This window comes from Pimephales promelas, chromosome 13 (genome assembly GCF_988280905.1).
Source record: "Pimephales promelas chromosome 13, fPimPro1.hap1.1, whole genome shotgun sequence".
In the NCBI taxonomy this organism is placed as follows: domain Eukaryota; kingdom Metazoa; phylum Chordata; class Actinopteri; order Cypriniformes; family Leuciscidae; genus Pimephales; species Pimephales promelas.
The window spans coordinates 9,292,847-9,318,050 of record NC_142781.1 but is presented as its reverse complement, the minus strand read 5'-3'; the positions used below and the strand labels follow the sequence as shown (position 1 = coordinate 9,318,050).

The 25,204-nt window shown below is 38.4% G+C and overlaps 1 protein-coding gene across 24 annotated transcripts in view; it reads left to right on the top strand.

Annotated features, from left to right (window-relative positions):
• nrxn3b (neurexin 3b) overlaps nucleotides 1-25,204 on the top strand; it is a 431,860-nt gene that overhangs the window by 360,569 nt on the left and 46,087 nt on the right. For 14 of the 24 annotated variants that reach the window (XR_016145978.1, XR_016145977.1, XM_089118438.1 and 11 more), the window contains 2 exons: nucleotides 12,745-12,916; nucleotides 24,879-24,968. Coding sequence is in view for 22 of the 24 variants with exons in the window: in XM_089118438.1 (XP_088974564.1) it covers nucleotides 12,745-12,916; nucleotides 24,879-24,968 (262 nt within the window). In the remaining 2 variants the exon portion in view is untranslated. The remainder of the gene's footprint in view (nucleotides 1-12,744; nucleotides 12,917-24,878; nucleotides 24,969-25,204) is intronic. The other 10 variants (XM_089118444.1, XM_089118445.1, XM_089118442.1 and 7 more) reach the window with 1 other exon arrangement.

The following is a 25,204-nucleotide window of genomic DNA, read 5'->3' as shown; positions in this document are numbered from 1 at the left end:
ATTGGACTACAACTCTCCTACCTGGGTTTCACATGTGTTGGTAATCACTGTTGATTGTTACAGTTATTGTCTGTATACCCCGAGGATAGTCTTTTGACCAAAAGCTTGATGATTAACTTTTCAGGTAGTTCTTATCATGCTGACATATGTTCAAGTGTTTACTTTTCCAATAAGTTTGATTTTAGTTGGTTATTTGATGCTATAAAAGCAGGCTGTGTTAGCGATTGAGGGAGCGGGAGTGTGAACGGGACCTTCACAGCTCCATCTCAGGATCACTATTGCCAAAGCCTTTAGACCTAGACCAGAGAAACAAGCGCGCAGCCATCTTTAGAATGCTGTTATCGCCCGTCAGACTTTCCTTGAAAGGGACTTTGACTACTGCTCAGACTCCAAATGACAGAAAGGACCATTGCTGGGATGTTTAGGCTTAATTTTTCTACATTGGAAGGAAGTAGAGATCCTTTTTATAGTCTATGCTTGATAAAACACACAAAAGCATAAGCTGGTCTGGTTATGTCTGTTCTGGTTAGCTGGTTTGAGGGATGTTTTGGGCAGACCAGCTTGCCTCCACTTAACAAGCTGTACACCAGTTAAAAACCTAGACTGGTTTTTCAAGCATGAATTTCTGCCTTTTATTATTATGAGACTTTCGGTTAAGTCTTATTGGAATGCTTCCAAATTCCATTATAAATAAAATTAATTACAAGTTTTTGCTTTAAGATAAACACTTTACTGGTATGTTTACCCCTCATTTGGGGAAAATTAAAAAAAGAAACAAGAACGGATTTTTGTCTGATCAATTTATTTAGTACAGTTTTCACTCCAGACCAAATTTAAATTACTTAAAATGGCAAGAACATTTAAATTAAATATCTACAGCAAGGATTCCAATTCGATTATGAAGCTGTTTCAATTTCATGAACTAAATCCCTAATTGTCTTTCACAGCACTGTATTCACCCAGTGAATTTTCCATTTACTTTTCCTTTTTTTTTTTTTTTTAAACGAAAGCCATCGGAGCAGGACTTTTTTCTTGTTTAAACGTTAATCTAACCAAATGTAATGCGGTTTATGCTTAAAACAATTCAATTTGTCTTTATTCAAGATAATATTTTCTTATCAAATGCATTTTATCTGTAGTAGTGTATCCTGTTTAGATATGTATATTGGAAAACAATTCCAGTTGCTCTTAAAAACTGTTCCAAAAATTACACTCAGTTTCCAGCCACAGTAAAGATTATAACCTCTTGACATATTCATTTTTCAGGCTACAGTTCTCTTTTCTTCTTCTTCTTCTTCTTCATTATCCTCTAGTCAGCATGCGATAGAATATGAAGTGCCTACAATGCTGTCAGCTTTGAAAGTGACCTGGTTGTTGACATTACAGTGATTGATTTGTATTCAGAGAGACAGAGACAATGACCATGTCAACTAAAACCTCGCCGAAGGTCATGACTGCTCCACTGCTGTGGCCCTCTTCTCAGTAGAAAGCCAAATCATACCCTATTCACACTTAAGTGTGTTACAGACAGCTCATAAATCATTGCTGCATACATGGCTTGATTTGTTTGAGAGGGTAATTGAAATTACTGCTATGTCCCTAGAGAAAGCAAAGGGCATCAGTGTGTTAGTTGTACTGCAGAGAAGCTGTAATACAGAATCTAGTGTTTCCTTATCACCCGTGGAGGCGCTGGTGACATACACGAGTGATTACTTCCCTGTAGGTCTGGACAGAGCTATCTGTTAGCATTAGCTGCAAATTCTGGAAATTTCTGTGGTTAGTTTTTTTTTTTTTTTTTTTTTTTTTTATATAAGCCAATCATATGAGTAATAGGTTTTTAAGATACTTTTTTAAATCTATGAGCCCTATCTTAACGATCTAAGCACATTGTCTAAAGCACACGGCGTAAGTGCACTTAGGGTGTCCGAATCTAGTTTTGCTAGTTTAATGACGGAAAAAAATGGTCGGCACGTGATCAAAAGGCTCGTCCCGATTCTCTTAATGAGTGATGGGTGTGTTTTGGACGTAACGTGCAATAAACCAGAGTCTCAACTACCATTCCCCTTAAAAGCCAGTTGCACCATGTTGGATTCTCTATTTACATGGCAGAATTTGCAAGCGAAAATTGAACTCTTCTCCAGAGAAGAAACGGGTATGCTCATGCACGAGGTTAAAGCCTTAGAGCTATCATATTCCACCATATCTTTATGGACACAATATTAATCTTTTACATTGTAATCCTTTTATTTTTTAATATTTGGCATGTTTGTGTGCTGTTGTGCATTCCTGTGTATATAATAAGCTGTTGTGGACCCGCCTATAGGCGCACATTACTAACGCGCTCTTTAAATAACAAAAATAATACTAATACTTCGCCATTGACTTTAGACCAGGTTTCAGTTGGTCCAGTCTATTTCAGTTGCCTCAAAATAGCAACACTTGCAAATGCATTTGCTATTTAAACAACGTGGCGCAGGATGTGAAAATGATAACTGCGTCGGGCTGAAACTAGCAAAAAACAATTTCATCGCACCTGGCACTGCATTACGCATGGTGTATTATAGGGCCCTATGACAGACTTAATAGATAACTCATTGATTTTTATGTAGTATTGTCCTATATAGTTCTATTTTTTTATTTATACTGACACCTAGTGGTGTGGATGAAGGATTACCCAAAAATAGACGATACCAATGCCATGTTTTTGCTATATTAATTAGCTTTCAGCCATGATTAATTTATTTTTTTCAGTTTAAGGTGTTCAGTAGTACATGGCTTACGTTCTGTGGTCAGTTAATATGGATATATGGTATACTTTATATATGGTGGTGGTTATGGCAACTACCATGCAAGGTTTACATGCTTTGGGGTTAAAGCTTCGGTGTGTCCTGGCCCAATTTCCTGTTTCAATAAGAAATATCTTACCAGAGGAAAGAGTCAGCAGTCATCATCTTATAGTGTCTTTAAGCAAGAAAAAGATTAAAGCAATACTCTGGTTAGCTTTGCAGCATGCTAAAAATAAACTAAAAAAAAACACATTTCCAGAAGTCTTCCTGTTTGCATGCAGAAGGAACAACAGGCAGTGCAAGGTAAATATTTAATAACTCTGACCCAAAGAAGAAAAAAAAAGATCAAAGTGAAGATTGGATGTTTGACTTTGAGCAAAGAGTGAGTCAAAGCCGTTACTCTCCATAATCAGTTTGCATCTGCTCCTCTTTTTCTCATGCAAAGAGTTGGAGGCTAATTTTCTATGGCATGTAATATATATCCTATAAAGTACATTTATTGAAGCAAAAAAAAAAAGTTGTTTTCACACTGAAGTCCCATTTTTGTAGAGTCTCTATTATGATAAGGATTGAAAGGTTGCTGTTGACATTCAGACAGACTCTGCAGAAATCTTTCTACGTGTGTCTCCACTCGTTGGGTCGGTTTAACGAAGGCCCTGTATGAATATGTATTGACTTTTTTTCTGCTTAGCATGACAGAGAATATGGTATAGAGTATCTGCCTTGCAGCATTTCCCCTGAAATTAGTAGTACAGAGATCACACTGTTAGAGGATGAGGAAGTTTGAGGAACTGTATAATGGATCGAGAGGAAAGTAGTTTCACATAATTCTTATAATTTGATTTTGATTTTTCTGCCTCAAAATATTTTTTTAATTGTGTAAATCCTTTATATTTGTCCAACTTCTATAGACACCTCAAAAGGATGATGGTCATGTATGATAGGGATTTCATCTCAGTACCTAGTATGTGTTTAAAATGACAGTGTCAACCCATACAGTACAACTCACCCTATCTCACCTATTTCTTCTTTGTTTTATAAGAACAAAATGGCATTCAAAAATATACTGAAATCCAATGTTGCTTCTGCTGTGAGACACATTTATACTCATTATCGACTTTTATGCAAAAATCTCTGGTTTAAAAATCCAGACATGTTGCTATTCCATTCATGCTGTAATATTCAAGGGATAGTTCCCCCAAAAAGAAAATTCTGTCATTAAGTACTCACCCTAATGTCGTTCCAAACCCGTAAGACTTATTTAATTAATGACAGAATTTTCATTTTTGGGTGAACTGTCACTTTAATGTTGGAATTAAGTGTGCAGGAGGGCATTGACAGGGTAATAACTTTTTCTAATGATGGGGACCCTCTAGACTTCCAAATAAAAGCTACAAATGTTCCTGCCACCCTTCAAATATCACAAAATCACTCTAGGGTTTTCACGGCCGACTGGTGGAAAGGGCCCTCAGTTCTTTGGCCCTGACTCAAACAAGAGGCCATTAATCTCATTCAATCGATTCATCTCCTGCATGTGGTGTGATATCGTTTTGATGAGCTCTAACCTCATGCTAAATTTACCCCTTAGGTCATATAGATAGCCTATGTAAATCTATACTCAAGGAATAGTTATGTATTTGATACTGGATGCCCTCATCAAAGGTCGCATGGTGGTTTCCCTTACGCAAAGAAAATATATTTCCTTCAGCCCAGGCTCATTGGAAAAAGTGTACTTGTGGCAACATTTTGTAAAACGCAAAATATGTTGCGTCATGTACGTTTTGCGACAGTTTCAAAGTGAAATATTTAGTGAGTGGCGCTAAAAGCGTGTTTAGTTTTTTCCAGAAAAGATGAACGTGATTATGGTAATGTTTTATTATGTTAGAGTTTGTAGGATTAGGCTACCTATGGCCGAATCACAGCCGTACAAGTGTGATATTTATTTATTTTTTATATACAACAGTTCGGTGGCACAAGTAGGCCAACATAATTGCAACTTAAAAACCCTCTTGTTGAGAGTCAAACAGATCGGCCCAAGCCTCCGTTATGAATTCTAAAACATTACTAGCTAGCAACGATGGCTTGGGATGCTTCAGTGAAATTATTAGTGTTAGTATTATTAAGTAGACAAGAGAGAACGTGTGTGATTATCTGCCTTTGTTAGAGCTTTCATTCTCTAGGTCAAGTCATAAATTCATGAAAGTAATTCAGTTTGTCTGTGTCGATGAAATAGTCTACTTTCAATGGTGGATTTCACATGACAGGTGACAGCACTGGCCAATGCATTGATCTCCATGCAGTGAAATGTCTGATTTTTTAAAACCTTGTTTTGTTCCTAAATGTGATAAAGACCCTTAAAGACAGTACAGTAACCAGCACTAAAATCACTAAAAAAAATCCCCACCCCTAACACTGTTTCTCAATGCCAGGTGTTTATATTGAACAATAATGTGTAATGAACAATAATAGCCATTATACAAGTATAAAACGTGTAGGACATAGACAAGCAAACGCTAGTACATCATGAAAATTAAATAAAAATAGAAAATTATAAAACTTAACTTTGCCCTCGGTTATGAAGATTTGCCTTGGAACGAATAATAGATTGATTAAACTAAAATTACCAATAATATTCCAAAACAAATTATATCTTGTGTTTAACCTCTACTAAGGGTACGTTTACACCACAACAATGTACTAAAAATGGAAACAGACGACAAGGTTGTCAAAACAATCCCCTTCACACTGATCCACGAAAATTATTAAAAAGGCCAGTTGTTGGCGTTGTCACTTTGTAAAGAAACTCTATGCATCTATAGACTGAACACGTAATACACGTGTCAATGACTTCAGCATTTTCACAAATTCATGTTAGTTTACAGGGAGACAATAACGGTATTGTTTTCTAAAACTTGCAATTTCAATCACGTTTCCAAACTTTGCGTTTTTTAGGCCCCCAAAACGGCGTTGACATGGAAATGAATGACCAAAACGGATAAACGGTTTTGCATTTTTAGCTGACAAAGGTGTCGTGTAAACAACCCTTAACGTTCCCAGTGCCGGCTGTCCCCTAATGGTCTGAATGACGATCTCAGAAAAGAGATCGACTAAAGGCTTAAATGAACGACTAACAGTCAACTAGGAAAATCTTTAAAAATCTTTAAAATCTTTAAGCTGAACTCCCAGAAGGCTTCCCAGCCAATCAGATTCAAAGACTGGAACTAACTGGTGTATATATGTATTATTTTTTTGAATGTGTGGTTTTGGTTGTTTAAAAATGAAAACGTTTGTACGCAGACCTCACATGCAAATTTGCATGCTTAATGAAGGACACACTTTGGCCGTATGTGAGATTAGTCTGGTATCCCATATTATTTCAAAGTACCTATGATCAATGTGGAATAGAACAATCTGCTTTCAGACAATGGTTTTTGCTCCAGTCTGACATCAGAGTTTGGTTGGAGTTAATGTTTTTTTTTTTTTTTTTCAGGTGCACACCAGGTTGCATTGCTCTCATTCCAGAATTACTTGCTGAAATGAAAATGTATTGATTACAGTTAATCTGCCTATTACAGCATAATGCATTGTTCATTGGTGCTTGTCTCTGCAGAAATGACCTTTGGCGAGCAGCTTGCATTCTTTGCATTCTTTGTACCTTTGGCAGACAGACACAGTGCTGATCTGTGTATGCCAATACTTTGTAATAACATTATTTTATTACAAAAAAAGGAGGGAGAGGAAAAAATAACTTGTGAAAGTGCCATCTCTGAGTTGTTGTCTAGCTACAGTGGTCAACAGATGGACTAGATCGACGTCCCACAGTTCTGAGCAAAACGATTCAAAGTGAATGCAGAACTGCGGGGCTAATCGGACTGGGTTTCGGAGAGAGCAATTGAAAAAGTTCTAATTACAACATAAACAGTTGCTGTATAAAGTTTTGAAGGCTATTGTTTGCCCTCTGTTTTCTTTACACGTATGATTGTGGTTGCATATGGTTGAGTCCCTTGCCAAGAGATCAAGGTACTGTGCTCCTGTCTGCAGGCTGCCACAGCGATAGAGGCTTTCTGGGAGAGAGTTGATGCCTGGGGCTGACTTTTTGTTGGAGCCATTGATCGGAGAGACAGAATTGGATTGTGTAGCTTATTACTGGTGTCAGTGAACATTACATGGGGGAGAGATAGAGCCCTTCTTTATCGGTGCAGGCTCCTGCTGCAACTCAAATTACTTTTATCACTCTTGGCTACCCTGGTACCACCCACGGCGGAGAAACACCAGACATAATGCTCTCTCGGTCGCAGTGAAATTCTGCAATAACCTTCTAAATGTTTGCCGCCATCTGTGAGACATCAGGTATTATATCAGAGAATGTGCAAAAATCAACAAGCATCAATCTTGTGTGCTGGTCTCTTTCGAATGAAAAAAGCAATATAGCGTGTGCCGTCTTACCGTGACATGTTAATGCTGCTCCGTAGCTTGAATATGGAAATTGAAATCGACTATAATAGTGTGCGGTCATTATTGTTATCATCATTGTGAATGGTTTTATTTCCGTTAGAATAAAATTTACCTTTACCATCCCATTCTTTGAAAAGACAATGAAATGTTGTGGGCCATTGCAGTGTAATTGGAAATGTCAATCATGCCAGTCTGGAAATGCAAGTAGGGAACCAAAACTTAGTGAGCTGCCTACTGTGACTGAGTGACTGATTTGGAACACTTCTACTTATGCAGAAACTGCACCCGCCAAATAGCTTTGGTAGACTCAACTTGCAGTTAGCACACACTCACAAAAATCAATCATTTAACACCATCATATTAGGTTTCTGGTTCAAATGTGATTACATCAAATACATTAAATAGATTTGAAACAGTCACTCTTTGAATTAACTTGTTTTCATTTTGAAATAACATTTCAATGTTTCAATCAAGTAACCCAATCAAACAGGACTTTCACTTTCCATCATGCTTTGCAAAGGGGCTGAATTTGAATTCTAAATATTGAAATAAAGTGTTATAGATATAAAGCAAGATAATATAATTCTTTTAGCAATATAAAAACTGGAAAGACTTGTTAATGTTTAATTTTCTGTTATGGAGCATGTGCGTGGGATGAGGTCCTGCTTAGAATTAAAATTTACTTTAATAATAATGCAATAATGGTAGTGCTCTGGTTGAAACCAGTATCATACCGTATGTTTTTTTTTTATTCACATATTTACATGTGTATAGTCTTACCCAGAGATACAAATACATTGATGACTCATCAATGGCTATTTCAATGGGTTTTAAAAGCTTTCCGTAAGCCGTCCGCCATATTGGAACAATCAAAGCCGGTCAATCAATGTGTTTCGTGAACTCTCAAAAACAAGTTGACTGAGTGTCTGCTACCATAGTTACACTCATGTATCTGCAAAACATGTCAGCTGATAATTTTGCTAACCTAACACAATACAACAAGACCTGAGTGTCAGCAAACACGGCATTAAAAAGTAAAAGTAAAACTATTAAAAAGTACCATAGGACCAAACAGCCCGTTCTCATCCTTTAACGTCATATAGAACGCTATATGACAAAACGGCGCTATACTACGCACATGGCACCCTTTATCGTTAATATAACACGCGAACCCAAGACGTTATAAATCCTTTAGCGTGAATATGACATGCACACCCTACCCCACACCTAAACTTAGCCCTCACAGCGCATGTTATATTAACGATAACGGGTGCCATGTGCGTAGTATAGCGCCGTTTTGTCATATAGCGTTCTATATGATGTTAAAGGATGAGAATGCCTTGGACCAAACCTGTAATATTGTGATAATAAATATAAAAACACAAAATAATGCATTCTCACCCATAAAAAGTTAACCAATTTCTTCAGGAATTTAAATCCCAGTAGCTGCTCAATGTTGTGGCATCGCTGATTCTTACTGAGTAACGGCACGCTGACCGTTCCAAAATGGTATGCACGCCGACGTGTCTGGAGTGGTCGAATCTACGGTACGTAAATATACATATCTATGGTCTTACCTGCCATCTTGGATTTTTTTTTCATAGAGCTCACCACAATGTATTTCTTCTCAAAGGATGCAATATAAGCTGCCTTAAGGCCTGTTCACTATTCGCCGATGTTTAACGCCTCGTGATTAAACAAAGGGCGCCAATGTGAGTGTGCACACCAACGCGTAAAAGCGCCATTTTAAAAAAAAAAACGCCTTGGGTTTGTTTTTTTAGTTTGACGCGCTACATCAAAAACTATACGACCACTGAGATTGGCGCTTTTGCTCACGTGTTTGGAGCTTCTGAAGTTACAGTAAAACACAACTTGGGGGCGCTCAAACGGTCTTGCCGAGCACGCATATGCAACGGCAAAGAAGATATACGCCAAGTAGTGTCGTCTACACAGTCAGGAAGAAATAAGACGAGGAAGATGCGAGGCAAGATGAATGTAGAGCTGCTGGTGTAGTTGATGTCAGAACATAAAGAACTATAGACAAACGCGACAGTGACTACTAACATCTTGATAAAAGAGAACTGTTATGGAGTGGTATTGCAGAACAAATTGGCTCATCGTCAGCGAAAATCGCTTGGGTGTGAACACAAAAAACTGCGATAGAAAACCCTGACGAATAATGTGCGCTGATATTCGTCCCGGTGTGAACGGGCCTTTAGAATTTGCCAATACGAGGTTTCTAAGGAGGCAGCACAATTACATTTCTCTCCCTTTTGTCTACTCTAGAGTGTGCTTATGCCTGGTAGTCAGCTCTCTAGGTTTTTAAACTGAGCAAATGTGCTTGCGGTCAAGACAGAATCGGTGAGCTAGAAAGAGATGCCCGTCTTCAGAGAAATCTGTAGTGAAGCCACCTGACTCACTTCCATTTGTTATCATTTCAGCCCTCCCAACAGAAACTGTCTGAACTAGGATATCTAATAATCAGACGGTCCTGCCTATCCAGCTGTTACTTTATGGGAATGTGCAGAATTGTGCCAGACACAGTGCATCTGCAATCAGAGAGCTTCACCAGACTCTTAGATCAGGTTGTTGTGCACTGCTTTTCTTGGCTATAATAGAGAGCACATATTAATGTATTTGGCTCTCTTTGGCTTTTGGTCTGGAATCGCTAAATTAACATTCATGGTACACCTCTCATTAAAATCATTGAATGCACCTCGACGTTAATTGTCGATTGAGCCTTTGTAAGCAGGTCTTAGGTTACATTCGTTCAAAGTGGAGCATGCTGGGAGTCTTGAGGCGCTCGGAAAACATTGGGGAACAGTGAAGGCTGAAGCGTGTGGTGGCAGATTAATTTATCACACACTTCAGTACAGCACATCCATGTATTTATTTACCTTCGTTTTTGTTTGAAAAATGGCTTCCTCTGTGCCAAGCCTTGAGGACAGGTAATTACACCTTCAAGAGTCCTGGTGGGGATTAAAACAAATGACATAAGAAAGGAAATGCATTCCATCATGTCTGACATGCCTTCAAACCCTTCTGTGATGGCTATGTGAACATGAATTTGTAACAGTGAAACTGACTCAGTGCCAGTAGACTGCGCAAAAGACAATGGGGAAAAGTTGTCTTAGGTGTCCATCTGGGAGTTATGAAGAGTCGCCAAACAAGAACCATGTGGGATACATATGAGAAAGGTGGAAGAGCATATGTTTGTGAATTTGCAGTAGGTCGGTGCGAGGGACATTAGTCATTGTTACGTACATGCCCCACATTCCTGTTGGCAGCTCATTCTTATCTACTGGATTTAAGAAAAAAAGACAGCAGCCTTGGCATCCAAATCCATTTGCGTGCTCTCATTGGCAGCATCTTTGAGGAGGTTTCTAAAAGTGGATCACTTTAACATGCAAATGTTTCCTGTTAATTAAGCTAGCACCTTCATCCTTTTTAGGGATGCTTGATTTAATTTTTTGTGTGTCTGATACCGATATTACAGTTTTGAGTGTCTTCAGATACAGAGGACAGTCCAAAATCAGTACTGTTTTTCTTGGTTTTTAATTAAGTGCTGTACCTCAGTCCAACTACTAGGGGCGTAACAATATATAGTGTCACAATATATCGCAATCCGAAAATGTAACAATATGTATCGTGCATAGTTCACCCAAAATAAAAGAGTTTTAGCAACCCATATAACTGACGTTTTGGGACGTCTTTTGACCATACGTCAATATTCGCCTTTTTAGGGCCCCCTTAAACGTCGGTAGATGAGGTTATGGGATCCTAACTCTACCCCATACCTAAACCTAACCCGTCACCTAACTGACGTTAAAGGTAAAGCGTCAGTTGTATGACGGCCCGGGATCGCCATCTACCGACGTTTAAGGGGGCCCTAAAAAGGCGGATATTGACGTATGGTCAAAATACGCCCCAAGACGTCAGTTATATGACTTTTTGGGATGAGACTGTGTTAGTTTTAGTGTTTACTACATTAAACTACTATATATAATGTTGAATATAATGTATAATAATGCAGTGGGGGTATATTTGTGGGTCCTAATAATGCCAAATCTCTTATGTTACCAGTAAAAAGTGGGCAACATTATTTTAAATGTATCTAGTCAGTGACAGCGTGTAAGCATATTTGTCTAAAAATAATTCTGTATTTTGTTTATTCTGGTGTCACTATTGTCCTGTGCATTGGGTTTCCAGCACCAAGTCCAAGCCTATTCATTTTCACCCACAATGTAATATCAAAATTAGCATTTTAATCAACAGTTCATTTTTTGTTAACCTTTTATCATGTGTCTTGGAGTATCGCAACAGTATCGTATCGTGAGTTCAGTATCATGATATGTATCGAATCATGATATGAGGGTATCGTTACACACGTACTAATTACACAATTATTCATTATAAATATAACAAATAAAGAAAATAAAGTGCAACAGAGTGCATCTGTCCAAAAATTGACTGAGCCTTTGTCATCAGAGTTTTAAATTCCATTTCCGTTGACCTAGATTTAACAGCTTAAAGAGACACTCCACCCATTTGCGCTTTCCATTGTTAGAAACCCACTTATACTATTGATTGGTCGTGCAACACTCTCTCATTTTCCCCTGAGACGAGAGAAATCTGCTATTTACCATTTTCATTTCCTCCTACAATAAAGCAAAAATCGTCATTTCCGGGATTCAGCTTTTGCTTTCTGCAGTCGCCATGCATTGTTTACATGTACAGCTTTTGTTTCAATCTAACTGAATTCATTCTGATTGGTGAATCTGAAACAAGTGACGGTTGATGTGCGTTTTAACATGGCTAAGAAAATTCCCACTCCTCTGTGAGAGATACGCGACCGGTGCGTCTCACAGGTGTCGCTCATCGGTAATCACGCCACCGGCCTCGCACCGTTCTCCCGCGGCCCTCACTCGTCCTGATCACCACAGTAAACATGCTGAATCCCGGACATTTTGGGCGATCTCGAAACACATTTTCGGGCAGACTCATCACGGAGACTCACTAGTAGCCTAGACTTGTTTAACGACTGCGCTCTGTTACCGGTAGGCGTGGCCTCCTAGGGCAGCGAAGCAAGTGCACTCTGGGAGTTGTTGTCTTTCATCCACATCTTTTCTCAGTCTAGAAAGCTCCAAATTCAAAAATAATTTCACATTTCTTCCACATAAATTACCCATTTTAAATACACATTCATCTTTCCAGAGGTGGATTATCCCTTTAATATGTTTTCTGTTCCTCAAATAAACTGATTTAATGACTTCAGAAGATTTGAAATATACTACACTAAGTAGGTCCTTTTTTTTAGCTTGAAAGAGTAACAACTAAGGCTTACTGACTATCTAACTGATGCCTTATCCGTCAAAAAGACAAATATCGTATCAGACAAATATCTAGACTCGGTATCGGATCAGTATCCCTAATCCCTTTGCACTAAGTTAAATCAGACGTTTGGTGTTGCTAGACTGACAAGATTGTGTTGTTTCTATTCCAGGAAGAAGGAAAGGTGGGCGTAACGTTCAACATCGGTACAGTGGACATCAGCGTCAAAGAGTTGACTACAGATGTCAATGATGGGAAATATCATGTGGTGCGCTTCACAAGGAACGGGGGAAACGCCACCTTACAGGTGGACAACTGGCCAATCAACGAGCACTTTCCATCAGGTAACACCTGCTTACTAAGTTTCTGTAAGAGTTATTAGTTTTTACTGTTAAACCCACTGGACATCATGTGCTTTCAAGGAAATCAAGGGGTGTACAGCAAAGGACAACATATTTTTCATGCCCATTTAATTTATAATCTGCATGTTTCAAGGCATGCAAATTTTCAGAAAATGGGAACAGGTGTTCATAATTATAACACTGATCTCCATTCTGCTGAGGGAAAGGCATGGAAGAGAAAGGACACTGCAAAGAATAAAGCAAATGCCACTTAACTCGATCGACTTGGCTTGCATTTCTTTCTTAATTGTCCTCGGAAATATCCATATGTGGAAGTAATCAAGCCTGGGCACCTGGCCTGTGCACAATGGCAGGCCAAGCCGTTGCCTTTGTCCCCGCGATTAGCGCCATGACACCTGGCCAGCTGCTTTTGAGAGGTTTTGAAAGGCAGAGGGAAGAGTAGGGCGCAGGTTTAAGGCAGTATTGTGGCAGATACAGCAGCTGTGGGAGAATGAGCCCCAGACCTCTGTGTATCTGTGACTCTCAGACTTAGGAAGCTCGCAATGATGGATGAATACAAATGAGTTCATCAAATACAGCAGAGGTTTGTTATAGAAGCTCTAGCTACATGGAGAAATAGGGCATGCTGTAATACTGCCCTCAAACGCTATCAAAAAAAAAAAACCTCTCGAAAACCCTTCACACTCAATTAATTTGGGTTCTGTGTCCTCCACTTTGATGTCTCTGTTGTTTCGGCGCCCTCCGTGGGATATCTGGCCCCTGCACTTCTCGTCCAATTAGAGAGCAGCTCTCGTCAGGGTTACTCAAGCTGTATTCAATGGCAGGTCTATCTAAAGAGAGATAGCCTTAAAATGGCCAACATACAGGCGGAAGGGACAGGCTAATTCTGCTACAACATTAGCTCACTATTCAAGCTGGATCTGTTATGGACACTGACAAAGAGCCAGAGATAGGATGCCATTTTCCTAGCAGACTATTAGCCACACTTAAAGCTAAATATAATGCCTGAAACGTCCTGAATGGTCAAAGTCAATACACGTAGTTTGTGTACATGGATAAATAAACCTTCACAGCGGCTGGAGGTGTAGTGGCTTCTATTGAGGCTCTTGCATCATTAAGTCTCAAATTAGCCTCAGAGACATGATGTAATGATATAATGATGTAGTCTATGTGAAACATTCATTCGGTAGACGTTCCTTGTGACATCTAGTCGTATTTTAAAGGATGGGGTATTTTTTACACTGGATCTCCACAGAATAGCTTTGAGAACTGGTGTTTAGCGTAGCATAGTGTAAACCACACATTTTCCATAAAATAAGACTGTTCTGTGACTGTGACCCACCCATGTATCAAATAAGAAATTAACGAGGATAGACTGCCATATTAACATGACTCGTCAAACAGAAATAAAAAAGAGTTAAAGAGTAGAATCTGAACAATTTGTCTTTTTAATAGATCTGTCTGTTTGTGTTCCTTCCACCCATAATACATCTATTCTTCTAGTAAGCTACCTAGTATGCTACATTGTTGACATCACTCTGATGAATGTCTAATTCATAAATCATAAATTAATTTTCGTCCAGGAAAGTCAGTTTAAGTGCACTGTATTGCTGGATATATTATTCCATGCATTTTTTGTTGAGTGCTATAAGGTTTCACATGTACGTGCTCATTCAGTTATTCCATAAATCCAAGAAATGTACATATTGTGCACAGTGGACTTACTGAAAAAGTTTCATTATTTCTTTATCTTTGGGAGGTATTAACTACTTGTCATGTGCAGTGGAATTCTGGTTAGAAAAGCAGTAAAGTCCAGCTAAGTTACGCTGATCATCAAGACCTATTGCTCCCCTGAATTCAATCAATGATGTTACATATTGGCCTCGATTAAACCCCACAGCTTTGAATCAGGCAAGTACTCGATATTAAACGGCATATACATTTTTCTCCGAATTTCATTAAAGCTTTGCCTCTGATGACATTTAGCTCCTTGACTCCCTCCAGCCATCATTCAATTGCAGATTTGGTAATTCTCTGACTCGTTTTTACGCACAAGAAATTCTATTATGCTGGACATTCAATGTTTTTAATTTGACAATTATTGATTTCAATTCTTCTGTTAAAGGCTGTTCCATCTCTTGAGTAATTACGGTCTAGGATTCAGACTCATCGACTGAATAGCACTTGAGATCCTCCACGTTAGTGATGCTGTGCGTTCTTGTTGTCTCGCTCGATAAACTGTTACCAGATCCTTACAGCTGTGTTGCTATGGCGTGGTGTGAGAAAATCCAGGGTACCCGTAATCTCTGAGCTTATTCATATGTTTTAATCAAGCATAATGGGCAATGCAGTTCTCAATGCAGGAGAAATTTAACTCTTTCCCCACCAGTTAAATGGTAAATGGACTGCATTTATATAGCGCTTTCATAGACCTAATGGTCACCAAAGCGATACACCGACGGCGGTGTCAGCCATACAAGGCGCCATCCAGCTCGTCGGGAGCAGCTGGGGTTAGGTGTCTTGCTCATGGACACCTCGACACTTGGTCTGTAGACAACCTACATGAACCACTGCCGCCCAGTTAAATGTTTATCATTTTCAAAAAACTTTCATGGCCCCCAAAATATTTTTTTTAAATTCAATTTGTACCACTGTAGTTGGGGTCAAGAAAAATATTCACGACAGTTCCTTAAGTTTGATAATTAATCTGCTGTGTCATGTTTATGGCATTTTTATGACAATTTATGTTGTCTTGGTAATGTCAAGTTGTCATTACCGAGACACTGACTGGTTATCATATATGGTTTATGTCAAATGCATCTCAAACGATGTCATATCTACATTAAAAATGTCATAATTGAGCAAATGGCACTTAATGACAGTCGTCATAAACATGCATAAAACCTCCTTCATATTCATGACGTGTCCTGTCATGATTATGAAGGTGTCATGTCAGTCTTATGCACACCCCTTCAAGTAAAGTGTTACAAAATATACAAAGAAATCGTTATGAATTACTGTGAGATTGTGTTGGAATATCAGAACACAAAACATATCAAAAGAAATAACAGAACCTCTGCTTTTAAACAAACTCAGCCAAACTCAACAAACTATCAGAAGGCTGAGAAAATCCTTTCTTTAACACCCCGAAAGCTTGCACAGTCCTATATATACAAGCACATGAGAATTTTTGTAGCAAAAGTCAACATTAAAGAAGGATTATAAATGAGATTAACAGTGAGAACAACATTGTTTACTTAAAAGATAGGTGTATTTCTTACAAGTCAGTCATACTCACTGCAAAGTGTATTTTAGTGACATTGGCATTTTCCATCCATGTGATTTCAGAATAACATTTTTTAGCTGCTCGCATTGCAGGGTGGAAAATGTGGCTTCAGTTGATGGACTATTGCCGTTGTGTGTGTGTGTGTGTGTGTGTTTACTTGGAAGAAACAGATGGCAGAAGAGATAATTGAAAGACAGCAACAGGCTCAAGCTCTCCTGGGAGAAGTGGGGAACGTTTTCCCTTCTTCAATAACTCAATTACCTTCCCATCATGGCAGACTTTCAGTAATTCCTTCGCGGTAGATTTAAAGGGTGATGCTATAATCGATAGGTACACTCTGTTTTTTTTTTTTTTTTTTTTTTTTTTTTTTACCAATTCAACCATATGACATGACGTGATTTCTTTAAACTAGACACAATATTAATACAGCCCTTAACTTTGTATTTGCTCATTAAATTTCACCCTTGTTCTTACATTTGTAAACCACAAGAAAACCACACATGACATGTCAACATTATGGTTTAGTTATAAAAGTAGGGCATTTGTCATGAAAATCAGTGGCCTAAACAAACTAAGTGTAGATATAAATGCAAAGAGAACTTCCTTTAGCCCTTCAATGGAGACAGTGAACAGCCCAGCACTTCCCAGCAGAACACACATTATTCTGACATGTGTTCACGAGACCTTCATAGTCAAGGTTTGATTGCTTTCCAGTCAAGAGCAGACCCTTCTCACTTCTTCACCAGTCCGGGTCATGAGGAGCTGGCAACAGAATTCATGTTTGTATGCTTACAGCATCTGCTGACGGCCCCCTACCGCAAATCTCTGGCACTGAAAGGGGATGCACTGACACCACGCCAGCATTTGTTTTGACTAAAGCGCTTCCATCTGAAGGGAGTGATTCAGATATTGTTCTAGCGGGAAACCTACACAAATGTGCTGATGGAGGGGAGGAAACAGAGACATCTCTCACAGATTAGAGCTCTTCTGTTGATCTGAGCTCTTATGGAAGAGGAAATGTGACTCTCCAGGATTGTGTTGTAAAGTTATATAAACGCTTATACTGTTTGTGAACATCCTGACGCCGCTCACACTGCTGAGAGCGCTGTTTAGATGAATATGTAAATATGTGCTGCACGCTTTCCTCTCTTTAACAAAATAAACACAACAAAAATGACTGCTGTGAGAAAACATTTGTTAAGAAAGCATCTGATCACAGAGAGGTGGATATGTTTGCACCAGCTCTGAAATCAGTAAAGTCATGTCACATTTATTTATATAGCACTTTATACAACAAATTAATTAAATCTTTTCCCACTTTTCATGTAAAATTCCATAAAACGCTTTCCCGCTATTGACAGAAACTTCCGGCTTTCCGTGTTTTCATTGTTGCAAGGGAGGGGGCGCTATTAAACAACTTCTAAAAGAGTACTGAATCTCCCGATCAAAACACAGGCGAAGAAGACTCAGAAACAAGCGATATCATATGTAAGCATAAGCATATGCAAATATCAATATTAACATCATCAATCATCATCAATATTAAACAGTATATAAATGCCTAATGTTACTGAATGAAATGTTGACCCGGGACGGGCCACAGGACTGTGAAGCTTTGGGGGTGTTGATGCACTCGATCTGTGCTTTGATTATCATTCTGAATCTGATCCAGACGTAGTCTTTGACCAAAACGTGATTTTCTCAGGTTTTTGCTCAAGATCTTGCCTTTTTTTATGAAACTTGTGTTGATAATGTTGATACATGAAGCTAGAAAATGTTTTTACTGTAGTTTAAAAGATATTCATACAACAAAATATTCTGGGGGCCATGAAACTTTGGTGAAAATGATCAAAACTGCTAAACGCTTTATTCAAAAAACTTACATTTCTACTATAAAGCAGCAGGTGTGCATAAGTCTGACATGACGCATGGTTTTATGCATGTTTATGACAACTGTCATTAAGTGTCATTCGCTCAGTTATGACATTTTAATGCAAATACATCCATGCATCATAACTTGTCAGTGTCTTTGCCATTTCAACTTGACATTATCAAGACAACACAACCTGTCATAAATATGTCATAAGCATGACATAGCAGATTAATTATCCAACTTAAGAAACCACTTAGCTTTATGGGTAAACATTACATTAAACTGTGAGGTGGTTGGTTTTGACATTGGCCGTCATGAGGCCATTATAACATTTTAATGACATAATAATGAGTTGAGGTCAAGAAAAATATTCAGGACAGTTATAATGGCCTCATGACAGCCAATGTCAAAACTGTTTAATGTAACGTTAATCCATAAAGATAAGTGGTTTCTTAAGTTTAATAATTAATCTGCTATGTCATGTTGTTTTTTCAATTTATGTTGTTTTGGTAATGTCAAATTGTCATTACTAAGACACTGACTGGTTATTATGTATTGGTATATGTCAAGTTGTAATAACAAAGACATATCAAACAATGTCATATTTGCATTAAAAATGTCAAAATTAAGCGAATGTCACAACTGCTATAAGCATGCATAAACCCTCCTTCATATTCATGACATGTGTCATGTCAGTCTTATCCACACCCCTCCATATAAAGTGTTACCGTTCATGTTTTTACTTACGGAATTCTGATGTTTTTACAACGGACTAAACAAACCGGGGAAAATTTACACGGAGCCTCAGAGCCACACCTAGGTAGTAGGTACGACACCTTTGCACTTCCACTGGTCCATGGAGATTATATTCCCATTACGAAATCTCCACTGACCAGTGGTAGCTCAAATGTGTTTACCTTTTCCAGAAAGTTCGCTTTGGAAAGCTGTTTCGAACACCAAACGCCAGTTCCACTTGAAGTATATCGGGTGGTGTTGAGTATTGAAAGAGTATAGCGATTTTCATTAAACATTGTTTGGGGGTTAGAAAGCTCTGCAGAGATCATCATAATATATATTCACATTAGCATGAGAGATAGCAAGTTCTGGCAGAGCGTCTGTTTTCTAAAATGAATGTCCAAACCCTCAAGCTCTTCTGGATCTGGATCTGCATGCAGGCCTCCATCCAGGAAAGCCACTCCACCCCCAGGCTCGCATGCGCTGCCCGTCTGGATCAAAGGCATCGGCAGCCCTGGAAGCTACTTATTACCCCCCACCCTCACCCCTTTACCTCGCCCACATCCCCCCTGCTCCGCCAGCAGTCACCAGCTCACTTTGAAGACCCTTTTTTGCCTATTTTAAAAGGAGAGCACAAGAAAAGCAGGGCTTTAAATCGCTACCGGCCACATCCATTTCTCATCCCTGTCACTGTCGAACCTTTGTGTTTCTGAATAGCACTCCTATTCTATGCACCTTTTTCTCTTTCTGAAGTTCTAAGAAGGTACGCTGTGACTCAGCGCTCAGTAGCTTTAGCTAAGTGAGATGTGTTGAGTTACTCTTTTCAAATCCTTTTTGCATTTTTTTTTCTTTTAGGCTGTAGGGTTTTTTTTCTTTCTTTCTTTCTTTTCTCCCATTACAACATCTCCAGAGAATTAATGTAAAGTATATTTTTCAAGTTAGATGTACTGTATGAGAAAAAAAAAGCATAGGAACTCAAAAATTAAAAATTCTATAATTTATTGATATTTTTGAAGAATGTTCATGCAGTTTTTTTTCATACAATGAGAGAAAGTGGGTACAGATGCTGTTGAGTTTTAAAAATTACAAAAAAAGAACCAGGAAAACATACAAATTCTCCATATTACTTGTCCACCTTATTGCAGTACTGTAGTTTAAAGTATAGAAAAGAATAGCATGAACTTTCTTCAGAATATACCTCTTTGTGTTCCAGAAAACGGGAAAATGGAAAGTAGGTTGGGGGATTATTCTTTAGTGATATTCCCTGTTATATTAAAATATCAAAGGCAAATCACAAAAGAAGAGTGTTTGTAAAACACTATCCAAATCTTTATAAGTTTACAAATCTTTATTTCTATGGTCCACTTTAGACATTCTATAAGTAACTTTTCAACTAGGCCTACAACTCTCATTAGAGTATTAGTAGACTGTCTGCTTAATATCTCATAACACTTTAATTTGATGCTCCACCAACAGACATTAAACTCATTTTAAGTAACTTTGCATCATCAACTTATTTTACTAATCCTAACCCTTACAGGATAACCCTAACCAAACAGTGTTCTACAGTAGAGCCCTGTGCGGGACTTTTTCCTTCATCCTGAATTTCTGACCATAACCGCCCGCTCCCACAACATATGCGTTACACTCCCGCCCGCTCCCGCAATATGTATGTCCACTCCCGGCCGCACCCGCAAAACTCAGAAAATTTATTCCGGCACAATAATAGAAATGCATTGTTTTTGTCTCTTCTCCCGTCCCGCAGGACAAAACACGTATTTGTAATACTATTATTAAAGAGTTTCCCTGTTCTGCATGTATTCTGACACACTGATCAGGAAGATGAATCGGTGATCATGATAGATGATCGGGGACATCTAAAACGCTTAGGCTACCACGAGTTTTTTTTTTTTTCAGCCGTCCATTCCCGCCCGCAGCAAAGTTCAAACTGCCCCCTCCCGCCAGATTTGCGTTGGGTCCCACAGGACCCGGCGGGACTCAATCCCAATGCAGCCCTCTATTCTACAGTCTACTCTGACTGTACGTTCACACCGCCGCCCTGTCAAGGACGCTTGTCAAAAAGTACGGGGAAGCTTTTGACGCTTTGAGCACTCTGACGTTGCAGGGAGAATAGAAGTGTCACAACATGAAATGTAATAAACAGAAAAAAACAAGCAAGACATTGAAGAAACCTTTTATAATGACAGCATTTTTTAACCGTTTTGGTCACATTTGGTCGGGAAAAAAATAGTTAGCTATTATTATTATTATTATTTGCGGTGAAATCAGTGTCACCGTGAGCAAATTAATTGCATCCCCACTTTAAAATGAGCGTTCGTAAATATTTCAAATAAAAGTTGCGCTCATGCGGTCACTATAAGCAAACAATGTCATGTCATAAATGATACGAAACCAGTAGGAAACACAGCAACGGCGATGGTTAGCTTCTCTTCTATTTTCTCGGAACTAATGTTTTGGTAGGAACAAAAGTTAACATTGTATGTTTCTCCGGAATCAGCCAATATGAAAGACGTCTACATTCCAATTGGTTGCTGGCGTTTTGCCGCTGAACCGCGTCACAGCTCATTACCATAAAGTTGAGCTTCTTTCAACTTTCTGATTGATGCTCAAAACGCTCAAAACGCCCAAAACGCGACGCCGATGGATTTGACGCTCCTTGCAGCTGAGAAAAGCCAGCTTCCATTGAAAATGAATGACTTCCGGCCGCTTTGGAAGCTCAAGTCGGAGGGCGGTGTGAACGTACAGTTAGAGTAGGTTGACATGAGAAAACAGTTCTCTGCCATTAACGAGATTTTAAGGTTTTTCGTTTCTCGAAATCAATACACAGGCAAAAATCTAAATCAATACACGGGCAAAGAAGAAGCAGAAACTAGTGATCTCATAAGCAGATGCATATGAAAAATAATGTGATCATCAACAATAAACTGCATATACAGTAAATCAAAACAGCCTTACCGATGGGTCAGGAAATGGGTCATCCCCAAAGAGGTGTTGATTGACTCGATCTATTCCATCAATGTGTTGATAGTCGTACTGAATTTAATCCAGATGGAGTCTTTGACAAACTTTTCTGGTAACACTTTATTTCGATAGTCCACTTTTCCAGACATTCTACTAACCATAAGTAACTTTTTAACAACATGTCAACTAACTGTCATTAGAGTATTAGTAGACTGTCAGCTTAATATCTGCTAATTAATATTAATATCTACTTTATTTTGTTGGTCCCCCAACAGACATTCTACTGACTATAAGTAACTTGGCGACTAACACCTAACCATAACCTAACAGTCTACTGACAGTCCAACACTATCTCACGACCAATTCGTACGAATTCGACGCATGATTAAAAAGTGGCTAATTCGTACTAATTCGTACGACCTCACTCGTACTAATTCGTACGATTTTTCTAAACCCACGTGACGGTTAGGTTTAGGGGCGGGGTAAGGGGTAGGTCATTCGTACGAATTCATACGAATTGGCCAATTCGTAAAATATGTACGATTTAGCAAAATCGTATTAATTCGTACGAGTGAGGTCGTATGAATTGTTACGAATTAGCCACTTTTTAATCATTCGTCGAATTCGTACGACTTGGTCGTGAGATCGGGTTGGACAGTCTACTATATTATACTAATACTCTAATGAGAGTTAGTTGACACGTAGTTGAAAGGTTACTTATAATTAGTAGAACGTCTAAAGTGACTATTGAAATAAAGTGTAACCACTTTTCTCAGCTCTTTGCTCAAAATTTATCTTGTTTATGAAACTTACCCACAATCAAGTGCTGATTAGAAAAGAATGCAAAAGAATGCAGAATGCATTAAACCACTTTTTTTTTTTTTTTTTTTTTTTAAGCAGAAGGTCTGTTCTTTCTTTTGATTTATTGCAGGTCATTCACACAACAAAATATTTTGGGGGCCATTACATTTTTGTGAAAATTACCAAAAAGTTGGCTGGCAACTTAAAAAGAAAACAGTGGACCATTGAAGTCAGAGCCTGAATTACGTTTTGGAAAATGGGGGAGGGGAAATCCCCCCTTAGGTGATTCTTATGGAGGGGAATTTTTCTTTTGAGGGGGAGTTTATACTTTTTCTTTTTTTTAAATTACATTGATCTCCTAAAATGTATGCTCATTGCTCACTCATTGCATTTTTACAATGGGGTAATTTTGTTCTTAAGAATTTACGCAACACAAGGAAGCTTGATTTCCATCTTTGAATTAAATTGAAAAAAGAAAAAATACAATAGAATAAAGATACCTATAAAGAGAAAAGTTTTTGCTTAGGTCTGACTCCAGTATTCAGAAATAGTACTACAGAGACTGAATAAAGTAATCAAGTGTAAAATAACACTGGCTTATTTTTAGTCCTGAGAACTAAATTCAATACATATTGATATTAATCCTGAGTCTTTAAAATGAAAGCTATGTTTTGTTGTTTTGACAACCAAATTAATGACAGACCATGGCTGCTGTCACTGTGAGCTCGTACACAGATCCTGTAGCCACTAACATTATACGCTCACGTGCGATGTATGCTTATTTAAGACATAGCTGACTGTGTTTAGAGGATACTCACCAAGACTGAAATTGACATAATTTTTGCATGTTTTTGACTGTTAAAGTGATATAATCCACGAAAAAGAACTATTGTTACCCTTTTTTGCTGTTTTTGAGCTGTTTTTGAGGCGGCTTGTATGAAAAAGAGACTTAAAAAACTTTATTTACCCATGATGCAATGCTGGTCCGATTATGCAATTGACAATTCCTTCTATCCCGACTCCGAAACGTGAGTGTATTATCGCCGCCTGAACGATTGCCTTGTGCAACACATGTTGAGAGACAAGAGAGAGAAGACGCAACATCGTTGAATCACTCATGCGGGTTTTCTCACAGAAAGTTTTAAAATTACTGATTTGATTTTATAATCTGTGTGGATTCATTTACTAATACAACCTGCTAAAGTGAGTCAATGTTTGCGGGAATTTCACGCATTATAAGTGGGAGGAGACCTGCGGGAATGATTCAAATTATGCGCAATCCCGCACCGAAATCCGAGCCCTGGAAGTGTTGAAGTGGACCATTGAAATAAAGTGTAACCAGTGGATTTAGTCTTTTATTTAAAAAAAACTTCAGATGAGAATCTTTTTAATATACTTTAGTTTGAAAGAAAAACATGCCGTTTCATTCATTATGACCAACTTTTATTCAACAAACGCTTGAAATATTAAAGCTCCTACGTTTATTTGACATTTCATGAACTGGTTGACATTTCTCCAACATTTGATTAACTGGTTGCAGCATGTGTTTAGAGCAGCTGGGCATGACATAAGCTCACCCAAGATGGCAGATGTTAGATTCCCTCTTACAGCACTAACACTTCACTCCATCTTACAGCACTAACACTTCACTCAGGTCAGGTCAGAGAAAGAAATATAACAGAGTCCAATGGCAGAATCCTCTGAGGGATTCCAGGGACCCAGCAGCAGCAGGCCACACACCCCGCTGTAATGATCTCATCTGTATGCAGTGTCTTCCTCAAATCTGTGTCATCACAAGCCTTATTTCCCAGCAGGTTTAGAGCTTCTACACATTATCTCTCTCTCTTTCTCATTCTCATTCACTCTTTCCCTTACAAATAGTTTGTAAAGTGTTCCTTGGCCCCTTGAAATGTAAGAGCGGATGATGTCCAGTGGGAAAACTGTTACACCTCATTTTAAGGATTGCTGAGCAGGATATGGAAATACTGTTTGAAATGAATTGTTAGTCTCGCTTTCACAGTTGTCTGTATGTTGTCATAAAGTCGAAATGTTATGCGTGATTCTTGTTCCAAATAATTATGTGTGTTAAACTGTTTATGAGTTGGTTATTTGATAAAAAAAAAATGCTTTATAATCTTAAAACTGAATTTAACCTGTCAATGAAACCTAAACAAGAACTAAATCATTTTAAACACGGCTAAACCTTCTTAAACAGTGTATAAATGTGCAATGTGCTAAGATGTCTTTTAAACTTTCAAACTTTAAAGGCAACAGCGACATTGAGCGTTATCAAATGGCTAATAAGAAAATCCCGTTCAAATATACCCGGCCGGTCGAAGATTGGCTACATGAGAAAGGTAACCTTCATAAGACCCTCAGTGTTTTCTTTTGTTTTCGTTGATTTTAATTTGCGTTCATATGCTCCTTGTCATGCCGTTTCGTTATATTTTTTTCCAACCAGTTCTGATCAGCCTTTTGCCACTAATTAACCTAAAATGTTCATAATTTACTTCCCTTCCCATTACGTAATATTTTCGTATTCTTTTTTTTTTTTTTTATGTGGATTGTGATCCTCTTTTGTTATTTCCATCAG